This window comes from Balaenoptera borealis (assembly GCF_965194805.1).
Source record: "Balaenoptera borealis genome assembly, chromosome: 11".
Classification (NCBI taxonomy): Eukaryota; Metazoa; Chordata; class Mammalia; order Artiodactyla; family Balaenopteridae; genus Balaenoptera; species Balaenoptera borealis.
The window spans coordinates 64,846,454-64,866,566 of NC_138868.1; the positions used below are offsets into that span (position 1 = coordinate 64,846,454).

The window sequence follows — 20,113 nt, forward strand, 5'->3', positions numbered from 1 at the left end:
TGGTCAGCTTCCACCTGTTAATCTTTGGTGGCTCTGTCTTATTTTCCTCATGAAAAGTCAGCCACTTGAGAAGAGGGTCTGTGTTGGATTTTTCCCTGAATCCACCATGGAAACTGGCAGTGTATATTCAGCGGGTACTCAATACATGCACTACTACTACTATTAATAATAATAATAATAGACATTTTCACACGGATGCTTGGTTAATGCAAGCCTTTACTCCGTGGTGCGTTTGTGCTTGGCTGTAACTGGTCTATGGTCTGGGCCTCGGGAAGGGATGCAGTGTCTTGCCTTCAGTGTTGTAATGGCCCATTTCATAGCTGAGAATGACTCTAGCCCCGGCGGAAAGGATTCATCCAACAATAGAGCAATAGCAAAGAAAACAGGGCCATACCTTAATATTATCTTCTGGCCAAGAGTTCAGCATTGTTGCAAGATGGCCCTTGTCATGAATGGTGATAAACAGCCCACTGGGAAAAGAAAAACACATACACACAGAGAAACTGGTCAGCCTAGAAACAGAGCAAAGACCACAAGTACTGTGTATCGTTGCATCAGTTCATTTTAACCATAGACCTGGGCAAAAAGGGTCCCTGCCCAAAGCCCCAGCAATGTAGAGAGCCCTGCTCTGGTTTTCCTCCAACTCTTCCCCTCCAGAGGGCAAAGAGGTCCATGGGGCCGAGGGATGTACCCACCTGGAGCCTGTGTTCACAGAGCCTGTACCTTCCTTCCTCTCTCTAGATCAGGCACACAGGACCGCAGAATTCTCTGATTGAGTGGTCTCAAGGCTGCTTTTAGGGACTCTGTGAGCCTTTTCTCTGGGTCCCTCCTTCCAAGTACAGACTACACTGCAGTGGGTGGATCCCTAAGCCTGGGGCTATGACTGGTACTTGGCCGTGTGGGTTGTGATGTCCAGACACACGTACACATGGCCTCTTGCAGTGGGGGATGGAGCTGGGGATAGGAAGAGGGGTGGGCTGCCAGCCTTGAGCCAGTTTTAGAGTCTGAGAATTCTAAATTCAAACTTGGCCTTCCAGACCATCATGAAGGTATATATGTAAGGGTAGGAGGATGAGACATATTTTACTCAACAGTTTATTAGCCTGACTTAGAACTTTTAAGGTTTAGACCTAAGTCTGTGGATCTGAATCTTCTGTCCTGGGATCAGTGGTGAGAGAATATGTACCTGGGGAGGGGAGGTGGGGAATGGTGCAGAGGATGGCAAGTAGTTTGTACCACTTCCTTCTTTTCCTTTTTTCATCCAACGCACCCAAGAGAGAGACTCCTTTGACATGTGAAGTGCCCAGGGCCAAATACTCGGTCTGTTTTTGCCAGTGTGAGTAGGTTGGGGAGGTGTGGGAGAACAGTTCCCCATTCTACTTGCCTTGGCTAAATCAGAGAGCACTTCCAAAAAACGCTTGTCATGGCTTTAAGAGGTGCTTGAATTTTGTGACTCATTATTTAAGTCATGCCCTCGTCAATACTGTAAACACCCATGGCCCTGCTCTTTGGTCTCATCAGTCTTGTAAAACTCTCACCCCTTGAGGAAACCCACTTTCCGCTCCCTGTGCATCTCCACCCAGGCAGCCGAAGGCAGATGGAAACAATCTTACTACAGGGCAGACTGATCGGCACCACCATCCACTCATCCTTGTCAACCCACATAGACTCTCAGTACTGACCAGCCTCTGTGCCTACGGAGTTTCTCTGGTCAAATTCACTCTTTTCACTCTTTGCAAAGACTGTTTCAAAATCCTCTGTTCTCAAACCTCCAACTGCCTCACCTTTCCCCCCCACTGCCCTAGTGACCTTGTCTCTGATGTCACAGGAAGCATCTCTGTCAGTTTCCCACCAGCGAATCTACAAACGAATGCATCCACAGCCAACCTCTTTATTCCTCTTGTTCCAGTGAAAATTACAGAGCCTCACATCCTTGATTATCCCTCCTCCCTCTCTCTGTGTCTCTCAATCTCTCACTCTACTAGATTTTCCATTAGCCCTAAAATATGCCCAAGTCTATCATCTTAAAAATTTCTGGCTTCTGGTAGTGACAGAGTCACTTGGACAGAATAACATTTCTGCAGATAACAATGATGAGATGGTTAATTGTTAAACAATTTATGTTATTGTTATGTTACAAAATTATTTTAAATTAAGGCAATGGAAGTTGGCCAAAAACAGGCAGACACTGGACGGGAATCTACCTTCGAAAGCAGGAATTATATCCTTTGAGATCTGCAAATTTGCAGCTTTTGCCTGAGAGCAGTCTAATCTGCAAGCAACTTGGGGCAGCAGAAAGCCAAAGTCTTACTAGCTTGAGGTGTCAGAGAAGTGAGTTGGAGCTGGAAGAGCAGTCAGGAAGTGAAGGGGAAAGTTCTGGAAGGGAAGGAGATGCAGAGAGGATAAACTTCCAAGTCTGTGTGTAAAACCTGCCCAAATCACTGGCTGACCACTCAGCTATGCATACCCAAGGGCCTGGCAAAAAAAAGAAAAAAAAAGCTGCAGCTGAATGCTGAAAGAACCCAGCAGAGACTTCCGTTGCTGCAGACCAGTAGGGACAGAGTTTGGAATTTGAGTCTGGCCAAGTGAATTCCTTCCTAGAACAAAACTTACTCTTCTGAGGAACAAAACAATCCACAGTTCACAGAATCTAGGGTACAGCGAGGTCCATTATAATAGTCTGCTTACTTTATACACGTTAGACATTTTCCACAATAAAAAATTTAAACAAAACAAGAAAAACACCACCAAAGCCCAAAGTACTCTTGACTTTCACGTTCCTTGCCAAGACTGTTCTTTCTCTCTCCTTCCTTCCATAGCCAAACTTCTTGAAAGTATTGTCTACACTAGCCACCTCCATTTTTTCATCTTCCACTGAAACATGTCTTTTCTTAATATCGTGCTGCCAACACTGCTCTTGCCAAGGCCACCGATGACGTCCACGTCCCTAAATGGCAGCAGCTTTCTAGTCCCCATGTCCTGTGGCTTCTCAGCAGCATCTGACACTTTAAAGCACTCCCCACCCAACCTCTGGCTTCTGCGACTCCACTCTCTGTTGAGTTTTCTTCTGCCTCTCAGGCCATTTCTTCTTAGTCCCTCATGCTGAGTCATCCCCCTATCAGGTGTTACAGTTCCTCAAAAACTTGCACTATCCCATTCTCCTCCTTACTCTTATTCTTCCTCTATATAATCTCATCGGTGCCCAAGGCTTTTGGCCAGTGACTCTCAAGTATCTGTAGACCAGAGATTCTCACCTTGGGCACTGTTGGCATTTTGGGTTGGATAACCCTTTGCTGCAAGGGGTGGGGATGTCCTGTGTGCTGTAGAATGTTTGGCAGTGTCCTGGTCTCTACCCACTAGATGCCAGTTGCACCCCACGCCCTGTTGTGACAACCAAAAATGTCTCCAGACATTGGTAAATGTCTCCTGGGGAGCAAACATGACCCTGGCTTTAGAGCCATTGTTCTAGACCTTTATATTTAACTGCTTGCTTGACATCTCCATTTGTATGTCTCAAAGGCACTTCCAACTTAACCTGTTCAAAACCAAATTTATGATCTAAACTTGCATCACTATGACTCAAAGACAAGACAAAACAAAAACCCAAGACAAACTTGATTCTCTTCTCTTGCTCCCTTTCTCAGTGACTATTACCCCCATACATCTAGTTTAACAACCCCAGACCCCTGGAAGCATCCTTGACACTGTCCTCTCCCCTTTTATGCAACCCCTTGCCAAGTCCTTCCTTTCTACTCTGTAATTAGCTCCTGGTTCATACACTTTATTTCATCCACGACACCACCTACCTGGTCCAGGCTCCCAATAGCTCTTCCTTAAAGCACCAAAATAACTTCGTAACATCCTCTCTTGTCTCTATCTAATCTATTTTCTACACAGTAGAAAGAGTGATGTTCTTGAAATCAAAGCCTTACCGTGTGATTTTTTTGGCCGTGGCTTGTGGGATCTTAGTTCCCTGACCAGGGATTGAACCCGCGCTACGGCAGTGGAAGTGCTGAGTTGCAACCACTGGACCACCAGGGAACTCCAAAACCTTACTGTGTTATCCCTTGTGATAAATATCCTTCATGTCTTTCCATGGTTCTTGGAATGAAGACCCAAGTCCTTAGCATGGTCTACCTGCAAGGCCCCGTGTGGCCTAGCATTTGTCAACTTCTTCATCCTGATTTCATTCTCCAGTCATCGGCTGCACTGGCCTTCTTTCCATTCCTCCATGTGCCATGATTTTCTTACTCTAGGGCAAGTTCACATACTGTTCCCTCTGCCTGGTACCCCCTGCTTCTCTTCACTCTATGTTTAGTTAATTTCTACTTATTCTTCTGATGACTTCCAAGTCAAAGCTGGGGCTCCTTGTTATATATTCTCAAAGTACCCCATACCTACATACACAAACCTACTACAGTTATTTGTGTGGCTATTTGGTTAATATCTTTCCCCCGTTAGTCTGTAAGCTTCATCAGGGCAAGGTGAACATTTATTCTGTTGTTGTTGACCACTGTATGCCCAGACTTAGTCCATAATGGATGCTCATACATAATTTCTGAATAAGTGGAGAAGTGAGTAAGTGAACTATGAGGGATGAAGATGAAAGGTGCTGAATAAAGCTGGAGCGAAGGAAACTTTAATGTGTGTGCTGTTGTATCATGCTCAAGGGATCAGTGTGCTGGGCTGGGTGGTGCTGGGCTGTGCCTGTGGCTTAGAGTGGGGAAATGCATGTATGAAGGCAGTGGACAGGCCAGTGGGGAGGAAAACCCCAGAGCCTAAGACTTGGGAGTTGCTGGGCTCTTTCCAGCATGTTGATTGGGGGCGATGTGGGTCTTCGAATTAACTTCTTCATTAGGTTTGAGAAAAAGTTCCAGGAGTTTGTTGTGCCATTCTGAAATGATCATGGGGCACTCAGTTGTATCAATCAAGACAAAACCAAGTATCGGATTGGCTTTTTGGAACTTGTCGCTAAGGATCATCTCTAGGCAGTCTGAGTTTGGAAAAATCACACTGTGTTGATAATAATGAACTCCAAGGACTGAAGTTCAGGATGCTTCAAGCCATCCTGAAGTTTAAATAGTGGTACCTGTCTTGGTGTCGGTAGAAGGGTAAGTGGGCCAAGGTGAGCCTATACATCTGGACCCTTTCAAAGAACCACCTCCTCTACCTCCAAACCAGCTGCTGCTCTGAGGTGTGGCCTGAGGTGGTCTTGTTAGGGCTGTGACTCTTCACCAGCTTCTATTTTTCCACAGCTGCAGCTCTCATATTCATAAGCAACTTCCCCTCAGGTCATCCAGAGCTAGTCACATGGAACAACAATGTTAACAAAGAGGCCAATTCTTCCCAGCTGGAAAAACCAGGTCTCAGCCCAAGGCTCACTGATGACTCATCGGAATGACCTTGGGGAAGTCATTTACCCACATTAATTAATCCCAATGACGCATTCCTGGCCTTTAGCAGCTCTTGACCCTGACCTGTTTTGGAAATGTCCCTCAGCCAAACAACTCCTGTTCTCAACTTTGTCTTTACCAGATAGAGGCTTAGTAATGATATTTAGAAAAAAAGCTCACATGTTAAGGGGTAAGACACAGGCACCATTTTAGACCTTAGCAAAGCTCTGATGCAGTTAATTCTAAACACAGGAAAAGTGTGATTGTGGAAATAATCTGGTACATCAAAATAGGCTCTCTTTGCTGAAGATAAGAAGAGGGCTGAGGGACACTTCAAATGAATATTTTACAGTTAAATTTGAGCTATTAAAATTTCAAAAGACTACTTTCTTTTTTGCATATATCATTTTATCCTCTGAAGAGATCATACTGCAAAAATAAAACCTTTTGAAATGTATTAACAGCTTTTAATCACTTCTCAAAGTGCACTTCCATCTATTACATAACTTGCAGCTACAAATCATCCCAAAAGGATTGCCCTGGATGAGGATTCTGAGATATCTAGTCCAAAGACCTCACTTTATAAACAAGGACATTGAAGTCCAGAGAGGTGAAGTGACTTCTTTGAGGTCACACAGCTCATAAGCAGCAGAACCTGCTTGAACCAAGGTCCTGAGTCCAGGGCTCTCTCTACTGACCCAGACTGCCTGTTCTCTCCATGGATCTAGTTCCCAACAGACAGCTAGGGATATGGACTGAAATGTACCAGAGATGCGCACTGGGGCCACTAATGAAATATTTTTCTCTGATGCATGTTGGTGAGGAAGTAAAATGTGCAGAGTGAGGGATTATGATGATAAACAAATGGACTGCAGGTTCCAGTAGGATCCTAGGGGGTCGCTTGCCAAATTTCCTGGTGGAACTGTATCTAGACCAGCTCAAAAAGAAGATACTCCGCGATGAAGAGTGGCCCCCGCTTGCCGCAACTAGAGAAAGGCCTCGCACAGAAACGAAGACCCAAAACAGCCAAAAATAAATAAATAAATTAATTAATTTAAAAAAGAAGAAGATACTTCCAGGGAAGAAAACTTCTTAGATGCCCTCAGCAATCTACTTTCAGGTTTAACCACTTCCACTCGAAGAGTGCTATTGCTATTTTCTCCAGCAATACATGGTGATGGGGTTGGTTCTTATCTCTGCTGCCATGGTTGGTTCTTATCTCACTTTCTCATGTCTCAAGTGAGAAATGCAGACACTCACTCCTTTGTATTCCTTCTTAGTGGCTTCAGGAAGACTATCTAGGTGCCATGGGAGGCGCAGCTACCCACACCTGCTTAGTCTCACCAGAGACCTCAGGCCCACAGGAGTCCCTGAGGCTGGCGTGGGGATTTTCAGGGACTACTTCCAATAAAACAGATCACTGAAAGTGATAAAGCTGCAAGTGACTCAAGTGAAGTTTTAGAGAAGTGGCAGAGGGAAGGGAGCATAGACTGGGGGTTAAATGTACGTGCTTTGCAGCCACAGACCTGGGTTCAAAGCCTGCCTTAGCCCCTCGCTGGCTGTATGGCTGTGGACAGGTTACCCCTTCTTCAAGCTTCAGTTCCTCATCTGTAAAATGGAGAACTTGACACCAGTTGCTTCATGCCTTCGCTATAAGGATCAACTAAGACAATGCATATTTAAAGAGTTCACTGTGGTGCCTGCTGGCATGTAGTTAGTGCCCAACAAATGGCAGCTCTTAGCGTTGCTGAGTTAGTGTAGTTCGTGGTTAGGAGTGCAGGCCTGGCAGTCAGACCGCCTGGGTCCAAATGCAAGCAAAATGTCCAGTGAGGAACCTGGCTTATAGTAAGTGCTCAGTAAACACTAGTAGCTAATTATTAATTTGTATTTTATACCAAGACTTATACCAAGTTAATGTGCATGTTTGTCAGGAACTAGGATTTACAGTTATATGTGCTTTTGGTGAAACAGGAAGGCAGTCAAAGTTTGGTAGAAAATCTTGCAGTATGAGGGTCACTGAGTGAGGGCAAAATAGAGTTCTTTGGTGATGTACAGTTGGGACTAGTAGTTTTCCATGTTCCCTGCAAGAGCTAGTATTCAATAGGGTGAGATCAAGGGCAGCCTGAAAGGGAATACAAGTCACAAAAGGTCAATATTCACTCACTCACTCACTCATCCATCCATCCATCCATCCATCCATCCATCCACCCATCCATCCATCCATCCATCCACCCATCCATCCATCCATCCATCCATCAGGCTTTTGAACATCTCAGGAACCCTGTTTGTCCCTTTACGCACGTTATCTTAATTCTCATGCAACACTCTCAGACAGGCATCATCCCCATTCTATAGATGAGATTAAGACGGAAGAGGTGTGAAGGTAGAGGTGAGATTTAAACACACGTCTCTTGGAGCATGGAAATGTGGCTCCTTTAGGTGTGGGATTTGGGACAAGTCTCTTCAATTCTCGGTGTCTTAGTTTTCTCCTCAGTAAAATGGGCACAATGGCTTCTCCATTACGGAGTGGCTGTGAGGAGGAAGCAAGGCAAGTTCACACACACTCTGCACACTGTAAAGCCCTGTAGACATGTGAATCTTCATATCTATCTGACCTTGACCAATATGGTAAGTCTGAGAGGGCCTGTTAAGTGTGCTAGTCTCTCTGGTTTCCTGACGGCCCTTTCTGGGTGAATGGGGTAGTAATTTGGGTGCCGAGGAGCTCTCTGTATTCCACAGCTGGGTCTGTTTTAACCTTTTCTCCATGAGAAGGAGTCAGACCCTTCCCCCCAACCCCCAAAATGAAGGCTGCTCTGTGAGACATAGGCTCTGACAGCTGGTGTCATGTTCCACCACCCTGTCCTGAGGCACAAAAGGAGGCAGGAAGGTGGGAAGCTCCAGGAAGTGCTGGGCCTGGCTTCGCTGAGACGTGGAAGCATTTCCAGCTTCCGAGTCAATTATAGGCTGCCCCGGGGGATCCCGAGGCACTGAGCAGCCTGCAGTGAGCTAACATAACCTGAGCACTCATCCAGGCTAATGTATCCTCTGAGTAATTAGAACGGATCGCCCCTGGCGCTCGTGGTGCTGTGAAGATGGGCCTCTGGGTGAGAGGCTGTCGTGGGAATCTCTCATTGTTAATAGCCGTTAACCGGAACAGGAAAAAACAAAAAACCAGAAATAACTGTAGCTACTGATACCTTCCCCCAAGTTTTTCCTGTTTACTTCAGGGAAGCAATTTTGGAACTTGAGGGAAGAAAAAAAATATATAGTAAATATGACAAGCTGCCAACCTATGGAAGCAGGGCTTAAATGAATGTATTCCCTGCTTTACAGAACATTCCTGAAAAGTTGTGAGTTAATAAAATATACCTAAAATAATACCGTACGTGTACTCGGGAGGTTGCTGTTTAAAGGGAGGCTGCAGAAAATTGTTCAGGAACATAAATCACTGTCCCCCGATTTATGGCTTTCACAAATTTGGACTTTCCTATTTTGGTTTCTAGAAACAGAACCTAGGTTCCTTCTCAGGTGATACGTGGACATCAGGGCCTGAGAAGGAGGGACCAGAGAAGGGGGCAGCCCCCTCTCACATGGAGTTTTGGGGTAAATGTGTGGCCAGGGAAGGGAATGGCTTCATGCTTAACAAAAACTAAACACCTACTTTATTCTTTCACATACGTAACTCATTTGGCCTAAAAGACATATTTGTTACAGGCTGTTCATCCTGCAACAGGGCTGACCTGACACATTGGGCTAGAAGCGTTTAAAGGCCAGTATGTGATTCACCATCTTCTCTTTTTCCTTTGCCGCCGCCACCTGTACTGTTCCAGACGAGGCTGCCTCAGGACCTGGTTCTAGATTGAGGAAGACGCTGAGCACAGCCCCCAGCTGACCCACGGGACGTGATGCAGAAGCACAGAATAAGCTTTCAGGGATGTTTGTTCCATAGCACCATGTAGCCATGGTACACTCTGTTCCACAAAACCTTTCAGAGATGCCCATTATGTTAAACGAGATATTGGCGCTCTGGTTAAAGCAGAGGTGAGAGCCTTCCTTCTTGGAAGGTCTTCTCACTACTCTTTATCTCAGTAGTCACTGTTCCTACAACGGACCTCAGGCAATGACAGCAGAGGAAAAGAATTCCTGATTGGAGACGGTGCTATAGCACTGCGGGTTAGTGACTGTTATTTAGAAAAGTATATCTTTAATGCATAGCTCCTCCTACTAGACTATATGTCCTATGAGGGCAGCACGACATCTGTCTTGTTCACTGCTGTAACCTTGGGGTCCAGCATAGCACCAAGCACACAACAGGTGCTCTAGAAGCAACATACATGTTGGGTATGCTGAGTGGTGCAGAACATGGGTGCTGAAATGAGACACAGCTGAGCCTTTATGTTTTCAGTTATAAACTGGGCATATAATAACACCTACCTCAACGTGCTTCTGTGAGGATTCAATGAAATAATAGATCAGGTACCTGGCAGAGTGCTTGGCGTGTGGTAAATGCTCCATAAGTGGTAGCTGATATTGGTTACTTATGCTAGAGAGCAATAACATATCCAAATATTTTCTGGGTGACAGAAAATTCCAAGCCAAGAAAATGAAACGACTCTGAATTGAATTGTGTCCCCCTCAAAAGATACACTGAAATCTTAACCCCTGCTACCTGTGACCTTCTTTGGAAATAGGGTCTTTGCGGATGTCATTAAGGTGAGGTCATCAGGGAGGGCTTTCATCCAAAATGACTGGTGTCTTTATGAGAAGAGGTGAAGACAGAGACACACAGGGAGAAGATGGCCACGAGGTGATGGAGGCAGAGACTGGAGTGAGGCATCTATAAGGCAAGGAATGTCAAGGACCGCTGCCAAACAGGAGTTACAAGAGGCGAGGAAGGGTTCTCCCTTACAGATCTCGGAGAGACCTCAACTCTGTCGACACCTAGATTTCAGACTTGCAGCCTCCAGAACTGTAAGACAATAAACTTTTGCTGTTCTAAGCCACCCTGTTTGCGGTATTTCGTTACAGCAACACTAGGAAGCTAGTACACCAACATCCAATTTGTGTGCTGTGGCCATGAGCAGTGGTGATCACGACTCCTTCCCTGAACCTGTCTTAAAACTCAGTCTGCTGGAATTTCAGAAGGACAAGCCCTGGTGAAGTGTCCTCCCTCCCACAGAGGCCTGTAAATTACATACTATCTCCAGTTTCCATCAGGAGCCAGAAAACCCTCTTGAATTTTAGAATTCAGTTACACAAAAGAGAAAGAAAAACAAAGATAACAGTTCACTTAGGAGAATGTTATTTCTTGAGAAAAAGACTCTTAACCCTTATCTCCGCCTGCAGAGGAGGGACCCTTAGAAGTTTCCTAGAATAGAAGTGAGAAAAAACCCCCAACAAAACCCACTCGACAACACAAGATTCATTCAAGCTTCTTGGCACCAAGTCGAACAAAAAAGGAGGGCTTAATTAAAACAGGGTCAGTGACATCAGGCAAACCACCGAGGCCGGGCTCAGGAGGAGGGACGTGAACTTTCAACTTCGGAACAAAGGCTCGCTGTTGCCACGGAACCACCATTCTGCACATTTTTGGCAGCCAGGGGACCTGTCCTCTGAAAACAGGCAAGAGGCTATATTTAAAACCCAGGAGCAGCCTCCGGGACTCAACAGCACAGCAGGAGAAAGTAGGTCTGAGAAGTCCCAGGGCCTGGTTGCCCAGCACCTGGGAAGGCAGAGCCTGAGGATACAGCGAGGTACCCATCGTGCCTGGGAGAAATTAGGGATCACGCTCTCCCCCGGTTCTGTGAAATGTCCTCAGGGGAATGTGAATGAAGCGGGGCAGGCACCTGTTAGTGGTAGGTCACTCACAATCCTTCTTTGGTTTTAGTTTCTATCTTTTTTTTTTTTTTTTAAACGTGATAATCCATTTATTTATTTATTTATTTATTTATGGCTGTGTTGGGTCTTCGTTTCTGTGCGAGGGCTTTCTCTAGTTGTGGCAAGTGGGGACCACTCTTCATCGCAGTGCGCCGGCCTCTCACTATCACGGCCTCTCTTGTTGCGGAGCACAAGCTCCAGACGCGCAGGCTCAGTAATTGTGGCTCACGGGCCTAGTTGCTCCGTGGCATGTGGGATCTTCCCAGACCAGGGCTCGAATGTCCCAATGTCCCCTGCATTGGCAGGCAGACTCTCAACCACTGCGCCACCAGGGAAGCCCCTTAGTTTCTATCTTGAGGGACATTTTGATTATTTTTAACCCACTGAACCATAGCTAATTTCCTGGACCTCGGACAACCCCTCCTGTTTCCCATTCTGTCTCCCTCTTAGGTGGGCACATGGCCCCTCCCACCCCGAGGAGGCCCCCTTTCCTTCCGACCCTCCCAGATGACACTGAGGTCGAGCGTGCCAGTCTCTGGAGTGAGATGTAAAGGTGAGGACGGTGGTTCCGCCCACGTGACTCCCGCAGCGGGGCCTCGGAGTGGGCGGGGTTTCCTTGAGAGTACTGCCTGCCTTGTCCCCTGCTCGGGCTTCTTGCATCCTGCTTTAGGCATCCAGCACTGTGCTGGGCACATGGGAAACAAGGAAGCAGAGGACTTTACCTCTGATCCAGTGGAGTTTTTTGTTCTAGGCAGACTGGAAAAAAAAAAAACAACAGTATAATGGGGTATAATGGAGACATGATTGGAGGATGGGGAGAACCATGGAACAAGCAGTACTAGGATGGCTAAATCACAGTGAAAGAGCAGCAGAGCTGGGCGTGGAGCCTCCACTCTAGGGCACTTTGGCCCTTCCCTCTCACCCTCCCTCCTCTTGCTGCCGTTGGACAGTTTTCCCCAAGAAGACCTGAAGCATCTTAAGAGCAGCTCCACCTCCACTGATTTTCATGGGTCCCCAGTACAGCCCTATAAACATCGTGTCCACTTCAGAAGGGAATCTCTGAATAGATTCCTTTCTCTCCTTCCCTGTGTGTGAATGGAGTGGTTGGGAAAAGGGCACTAGAAAATTTCTGCTACTATATCCAGCTATGTGAGTTTGAAAAAGCTATCAGACCTCTCTGAGCTTGTTTCCCCATCTGAAAAATGTAGAAGGCAGGTCAGATAACCTCTAAAAATCTATGATCCTATGACATAATCTAGCAAGACCTGCAGACTAGACCTAGAACAGTTGCAAGAGCATGAATTTACAGCTAGACAGACCTGGGCTCAAATCCCAAATCTTACCTTTATTTGTTGTGCAACCTTAACAAATTACTAACCTCACTGAGTGTCAGTTGCTCATTACTAAAATGGGGCACTAATTAATAGTTAATTTAATAATTAAATCCATCTCACTAAGCTGGTGTGAGCGTTAAGTAAAATAACACAATGTTGATCACAAGTAGCCTCTTCAAAAATCTTAAGTTGGAACATAAGATGTATTTCTCAAAGGAATGAATGGCGGTTTCCCTCCAAGAGACACAGAAATTCATGCTGTGGTTCCCAGGTAGGGTGACTACATATTCTGGTTTGCCTGTGTCTTGACACAACTGTTATTTGTTTTTCTTTTTCACTCTCAAAAACTTACTGATCTGCAGGTCCAGCCTATTAAATTTAATACTGCAAACGTCTATTGGGAGCCTAGTATGGAAAGCCAGGGTCGTCTTTTTGGCGGCATCATTTTGAGCCCTTCCCCTGTGTAGTCATTAATTTTAATCCTACTCGCCACACAAAGTATCTGTGAAGTGGCTTGTAGCACCCACAGTCTTTTGCTCTCTATGACTTTTTGGAACAGTCTACAACGTACCCTGTGCCAAATTCTATAGAGCTGGTGTTGAACCCAGACAGAGGATGGAGCCTTGAAGATTCTAGACCTGTAAATTTCAGGCTTGTCTTGGCTCCTTGAGGGCCTGATCTTTGGTCTCAAGTAAGTCATGTCATTTTTACCTCAGTTGCGACAAGTAAAATGTAGGAAAGAGAGAAAGAGGAGAAGCCAACGTTTGTTTAGCTCCTGCTATGGTCTGAATGTGTCCCTCCAAAATTCATATGCTGAAATCCTGATGTCCAATGTGATGGTATTAGGAGGTGGGGTCTTTGGGAGGGGCCTTTGGGTGGAGCCCTCATGAATGGGATCACTGCCCTTATAAAAGAGGCCCTGGGCTTCCCTGGTGGCACAGTGGTTGAGAATCTGCCTGCTAATGCAGGGGACACGGGTTCGAGCCCTGGTCTGGGAAGATCCCACATGCCGCGGAGCAACTAGGCCTGTGAGCCACAACTACTGAGCCTGCGTGACTGGAGCCTGTGCTCTGCAACAAGAGAGGCCGCGATAGTGAGAGGCCCACGCACCGCGATGAAGAGTGGCCCCCGCTTGCCGCAACTAGAGAAAGCCCTCGCACAGAAATGAAGACCCAACACAGCCATAAATAAATAAATAAATAAATAAAATTAAAAAAAAAAAAAAGAAGAGGCCCTGGAGAGTTCCCTAACCCCTTCTGCCATGTGAGGGTACGAGGACAAGTCTGCCACCACAAATGAGCCCTCATCCCACCATGCCACTGCCCTGATCTCGGACTTCCAGCTTCCAGAACTGGAGAAATAAATTTCTGTTGTTTATAAGCCACCCAGTCTGTGGTATTTTGTTATAGCAGCCAGAATGGACTCAGAAAGCTCCCACTGGGAGCATGTTACAAATGCTACACCATTTACTCATCACCACGAGTCTAGGAAGCTAGGAAATTCTCATTTACACCCGGGAGAACTGAGGCTCCATGAGGTAGCAGCGCTGAGACAGGAAGGAGCGTAAGTAGTAAGTACAGGCAAGCACGTAAGAAGCCACCGAGCCTTCACGTCTCTCTTGTTGAAGTTTCGGGAGATACCTGTAAAACACTAAAGTTCTTCAGAAGACAGGCTCCTACTAACATAGAGAAAACCTGGAACAGGTTTCTAATTGTTTCAACTATTTTTTTTTCTTCCTGGAATTTGCAAATATCACTTGTTGCTCTAGTGTTTTTGATTATGAGATGCCTTTTGGCAGGAGAAAATTGTTCGAGTCGAATTCCAAGGGTTGGGGGAATTTTTCCAGCTGTTCTCCTCGAATAAGAAGGAGCCTGATAAGGTGTACAAACAGCTGTAGAAGAAAGTGTGGTTTTCATTTTTAAGAAAGCGTCCGTACATGGAAAGCTCATGAAGAGTGCCCTGGTTACCATCACATCATTAGCTGACTGAACAATTTATAATTGGGAGGGAAAAAAAAAGGTCGCATAGATGAAAATTTCAGCTGAAACTGACACCCCTGTCCAAATAGCAAATCACTTCAGAATCTGAAAATTCTAATTTTGCAACTCACAGATGCTTCCAATTAGAACAGGGAAGGTAAGTGTGGTTTCAGCTGCTACTTGAAAATATTAAAACATGCCAAGAAAACTCAGGCAGAGATGGTACAAAGGAGTTTCTTTTTCTACTGAAATATTTACTCCTCCAACAATAATAATCACAGAGGCTTCAGGCCCCGTTTTCCCTGAGAAGTCACACTTAACACTCTTCACTTTCTTTTATGGCTGTGAACATGGCACAGACCCACACATGCCTCCACTTTATAAAACAAACACACACCTTCCTGCCGTCTAGAAGGTCTCTACTTAATCTGGGTCTCTGGGCAATAAGTTTTTGGAACGTGGCTCTGTTCTAACATGAACTTCTGATTTATCCAAGCAAATAATCGTCAAACCTGAGAGACTGAAAATGCTATACCTCTGACTCAGAGGCCCTGCCAATGACTCGTTTGTTTACAGGTATGTGCAAGATCGGGAGAGAGAAACATCCTGTTTTCCTGAAGCAGGTTTGAGAAGTAGTCCCACATACTTTTTCCAACTGAGTCATAAATCTTTGTAGCCTCAGCTTGAGAAACAGGCTAGGAGCGCAGGACCCTGTTGAGACCCACTGAAACAACAGGCCCCTAAGCCAAGGGCAAGCTGAAGTTGTAAAAGCTCGGATCAATTTTATGCTAGCATTTATGAGACGATTCTATGGGTAGACATGTGAGCCCTATCTTGAAGCAATTGTAAGCGGAAGATTCTGCCCACTTTAATTTATCGTATAAACATTTCTGGAGCTATCACCGTATATTAGTCATGAAAGCTGGAATTTAATAAAAGAGAACAGAATGCAGTTTTCAGAGAGGACAAAAGTTCACTGGGAAAACATACGTGCAAACCTCAGGGACCCTGATCACTGGGAACAAATGCAAGAGATAGTCAAGTGCCTGGAACCAAATGTATGAAAGGGCTACTCATCAGGTATAATTAAGCTGGGGTAAGATGGGTGTGGGGCATTTGATTTAATTTGTCATTTTGACTGAGTTTAGCCTCCAAACTATAAATCTCTTTAAAGGAAGAAGTCTCAGAAAACTCAAGATCAGGAAGGTTAAGGCCAAGAAAGTATTTGCTCTGAAATGACTGGGAAATGACATGTGTTCCAATTGGACCCACTGAATTCAAAACACCAGAGTTATTGTGAAGCTCAAGAGCAGAAGCTCAGACAGACTTAGGCTCAAATCTCATGTCTTCTGGTTAGTAGCTGAGTGACCTTGGCAAATGATTACATCTGAGCCTCAGTTTCTTCATCTGTTAAATAGGGATAATAAAACATTTCTAATCAAGTTGCCTGAAACGATGAAAAGAGATAATATATGGAAAGCAGTTAGTACAATGCCTGGCACATTTAGTAAGTGCTCAATAAATAGAAGCTATTTTTACTATTACTCCATGTAAACTCTCCTAGAGAATCATTGGTATCCGAGGCTTACCATTAGTAGCAGAATGTAATGAGGAAGGCTGAAAAAAGTTGACTCGATCCGATTATGTAGGTATGAGCTATATGCTTGCAATATTACTTCTGTTTCTCTATTAGAATACCCTGGGTCTATATAGCTAAACCCCGAACTATTAGATGCCAGAAATATCAAATGGGGAGCTCAATCACGACCTGTTCATGAGACTGTGCCACTATGAAAAATTTTTACTGTTATGCTGAGAAACACAGCAGGTCCAGTCTTCTTTTTCTATTGGCTGTGTAAGCTAAGCACTCATTCATGAATTATTTCAACAATTACTTATTAGACCCCTCTTTGTGACAAGACCTGTTCTAGGCACTTGGAATATTCACGTCAGTTAACAAAACAGACAAAGATCTCTGCCCTTATGGAACATATATTCATTCATTCATTCATTCTAGTATATGGGAACTGCCATACTAGGAGTTAAAGAAAGGGAAAGGGCAAAGTTACAAAGATGAATGAGACACACCGTCTGATAAGCTCCGTCAGATAGAGGAGAGAGTGATGGAGCAGATCTGTAAGTAACTACTGGATAACAATGTAGTAAGTTCACTAGTAGAGTATTAGCAGAGGCCACTGTGGACAGACATAGAAGAAGGATCAAAATATTCTGCAAGCAAGAGTGTGGGTACAGAGACTAAGGAGGTGGCAAGAGATGAAGACATTTGGGATGATTTTAAAGGGTACGTGGGAATTTGTCATTGGGTAAGATGGGGAAAGGCCATCAGGCAAAGCGAACATCTGCTGGTTTCTGTCAATGAGGGAAGCATTTGGTAGAATGTAAGTTTAAAAGAAAGTATAATGTATAAACTAAAGTAGCTTATTTCAGAAACTCAACTGTTATCAATCATGGAATAAATAAACTCTGGTTTTTGTTTTGTTTTAAAACTAGGACTAAGTAGAAAACAGCTTTTATTTTCCCCTAAGTTTTCCCATCAGATGAGAACAGCTGTCAGCTCCAGCTTGAGTTTGATTTCTGATACTCTGCTTACCCAGAGGAGAGTTTATGAAATTATGGTCCATGTGCTACCAATATAGTCCATAAATTTCCTGCAGGATAATGAGTTTGGGTAGTTTTAAAATGGAGATTCTTGTGCCCCACTCCTGACACAATGAAACAGAATCTTGGGAAAGGGAGCTGGAGCCTGTAATTTTTTAAAGTGGACTCTTATGAAAGTTTAAAACCACTGGCCTGGGTAGAGGTTTACTCTCAAACACCACCCCCCATTTCTGGTTTGATCATCAAAATCATTTAATTACCTATCTACCCTAATTCTAGCCAGCACTTTACCTGATTTTGCTCTACTATTACGTGAATTAAAATTTCCTGGGTCTTTGTCGAGAGAGAGAGAGAGAGAAGTTTCTCTGCTCCTCACTACTGGTTACCCCATTCCCACCCCCATATGAGCCAAGGCGGTTCACTCCAGCTTCATCTATTCTTCCAGTCAGTGAAAAAGTTACCATGACAACCTCACATCCACGTCCCTCCACTTGGTTGCACACAAGAAGCACCACTGGCTCACGCAGGGTCCATCCTGCACCGGCAGGCAAGGGCAATCTATTGCACCTATTTGTGGTGAGGACTGGACATCGTTATTAATCCTTTGGAACCAAAGATTCTGGAAATACAGGTCATGATCTCATTCCATTCTCGCTGTTGATTTCTTCCCCATTGATAGGCCTGGATTTGGGGATAAAGTTATTTTGCAAATAATAGATAGTCTGTTCTTTAATTATACCAGTAACATAGAGACTCTTTGCAATTACTTTTACCTCTCCAGCCACGCTTTTAAATTCAGTTAAATTCCAGAAACAGTTATCGAATGCCTACTATGTCCCAAGTCCTAGGCAAGTCTTCCTGCTGAAGATTCTTAAAGGAATCAAATGTAATTTACATTAACATTAAAAAAAATTAGGACATAATGAATTTTAAACAAAATTACAGAGTTAAAGCTCTTTGTTTTTAAGTAAGGAGCCATTAATAATAGAAGCTCACTCCTCAAAGATCTATTAGAAGTCATCAGGAAAATAAGACTCTAAGTTTCTTCTATCCATTGATCCTATTCTTCTATCCATTGATCCTATTCTTCTATCTATTGATCCTTCCATCCATCCTTCCTTCCATCTAACAAGGAGTGTACCCAGGCTCTGTGCTGGGTGCTGGGTATCCAACGATGAGCTAAACAAATATGGCTCCTGCCAGTTGGAAATTTATAGTCAGTCCAGCAGTGGAAAGAGTCCTGAATGACAAACAGAAAGCTGCCAACTCTAGGTGCAGTTCTCTCTCTTACTATTTGTACAGCCTGGGGGAGTCAACCTCTGGATCCCCCATTTTGTCACGTGAAAGGGGTTGCCCTGTGTTTCACAGAGCAGTTGGCAGGATTATATTTGAATTCACCTTCAAACTTCAAAGTGTTATATAAATGTAAATAGTAATTATGAATTAAGCTTGATTCAAGTGGTGGGGGAACACCTACCTATCTCTCTGCACAGTAGTTAAGGGAATAAAGAGTTAGAACACCTAAGTTCTAGTCCTACTGTTTCCACTGATTTGTACCCCCGGTGGGGAGGGTGTCATGTCCCCTCTTGGCCTCGGTTTGAGCTCCATGATCCTGTCACCGTAGGATGCAAAGAGAGGTAAACCGACAGAAATGCTGAGTTCAAGGGTCTCTTAAGAGCTAATCGATTCCATCTCTTTACGGACAAGGCCTCACCTAAGACTTCCTGGAGAGATGTGACTCTTCTCAAAGTCCTCTTAGGAGGCAAACGTCTCAGCCTGTCTTGGAACGTGGAGCAGGGAGCTGTCTGGGAGCTGTGGGAAGGGCGCTGCCGGGGGCACACAGGTAGCATCTGTGTTGGCTGTGCAGGGGGCGGGCTTAAACGTGGAGCCATCGAATAACCCGATACCAACTCAAGGACATATCATGGGAGCAGGATCCATGAAGTGCTTGGCGTGTCCTTGCTATGTGCCTGAAGGGCTCCGCCTGTGCGGGTGTGAAGATCCTGCCAAGGTGCAAACCCTGGCTCTCTTCCCGTGGCTCTCTAACCGGGCACCCTGACACGGCCCCATGTCCTCCGTCTCCCCGCAGGGGACTCCAGCCGAGACTGATGCACGCGGGCTCCTGCAGGTCCCTGTGGCTAATTTCATTCAGTCTAAGGAACGTGTTTGCTTAGCTGTCATTTTTTTTCTTTTATAAGTGTACTTATTTATTTTTGGCTGCGTTGGGTCTTCGTTGCTGAGCGCGGGCTTTCTCTAGTTGCATCGAGCGGGGGCTACTCTTCGTTGCGGTGCATGGGCTTCTCACTGCGGTGGCTTCTCTTGTTGCGGAGCGCGGGCTTCAGTAGTTGTGGCACGCGGGCTCAGTAGTTGTGGCTCACGGGCTCAGTAGTTGTGGCTCGCAGGCTTAGTTGCTCCACTGCATGTGGGATCTTCCTGGACCAGGGCTCGAACCCGTGTCCCCTACTTTGGCAAGCGGATTCTTAACCACTGCGCCACCAGGGAAGTCCCGTAGCTGTCACTTTGAGGAGGACATATGTGTGGGACACATGACTCAGAAATGCTGAGCAATGCAGGACTAGAGGGAGTTCCAATGTGTAAGGAGGGAGAGGCCCTGGAACAGAATAGACTCGGGTTTGAATCCTGCCACTTACTAGCCCTTTGGCTCCAGGCAAGTGTCCCATCACCTCTGAACCTCTCCTCTGTGACATGGGGACAGTAACATATTCTGATTTCTCAGGGCTGTTGTGAGACTCAAAGAATAAAGGTCACGTGACTATCGTGGTCCTGACCCCTCAACAGAAGGCAGTGGCAGCTGTTGTTCTTATCCAGCTCACTGTTCCAGTTCTGGAGCCCAAGCTCAACTTTCCATGCCTGTCACTGCACTGCGATCCAGTTCACATCTGACGTTTCT

General features: G+C 45.2%; 2 protein-coding genes across 9 annotated transcripts in view; one reads left to right on the forward strand and one right to left on the reverse strand.

Annotated features, from left to right (window-relative positions):
* Nucleotides 1–20,113, forward strand: part of LOC309605123 (protein tyrosine phosphatase type IVA 1-like) — a 109,789-nt gene that overhangs the window by 82,044 nt on the left and 7,632 nt on the right. The window contains exon 2 of one of the 6 annotated variants that reach the window (XM_082340530.1): nucleotides 11,721–16,776. The exons of 4 other annotated variants lie outside the window; for them this stretch is intronic. In XM_082340530.1, the coding sequence (XP_082196656.1) occupies nucleotides 11,721–11,821 (101 nt within the window). In that variant the 3' untranslated portion in view covers nucleotides 11,822–16,776. Of the gene's footprint in view, nucleotides 1–9,223; nucleotides 11,285–11,720; nucleotides 16,777–20,113 lie in introns of those variants that run through there. One more of the 6 variants, XM_082340515.1, reaches the window with a different exon arrangement.
* ME3 (malic enzyme 3) overlaps nucleotides 1–20,113 on the reverse strand; it is a 327,148-nt gene that overhangs the window by 65,766 nt on the left and 241,269 nt on the right. For all 3 annotated transcript variants that reach the window (XM_082340456.1, XM_082340457.1, XM_082340458.1), the window contains exon 5: nucleotides 395–470. In XM_082340456.1, the coding sequence (XP_082196582.1) occupies nucleotides 395–470 (76 nt within the window). The remainder of the gene's footprint in view (nucleotides 1–394; nucleotides 471–20,113) is intronic.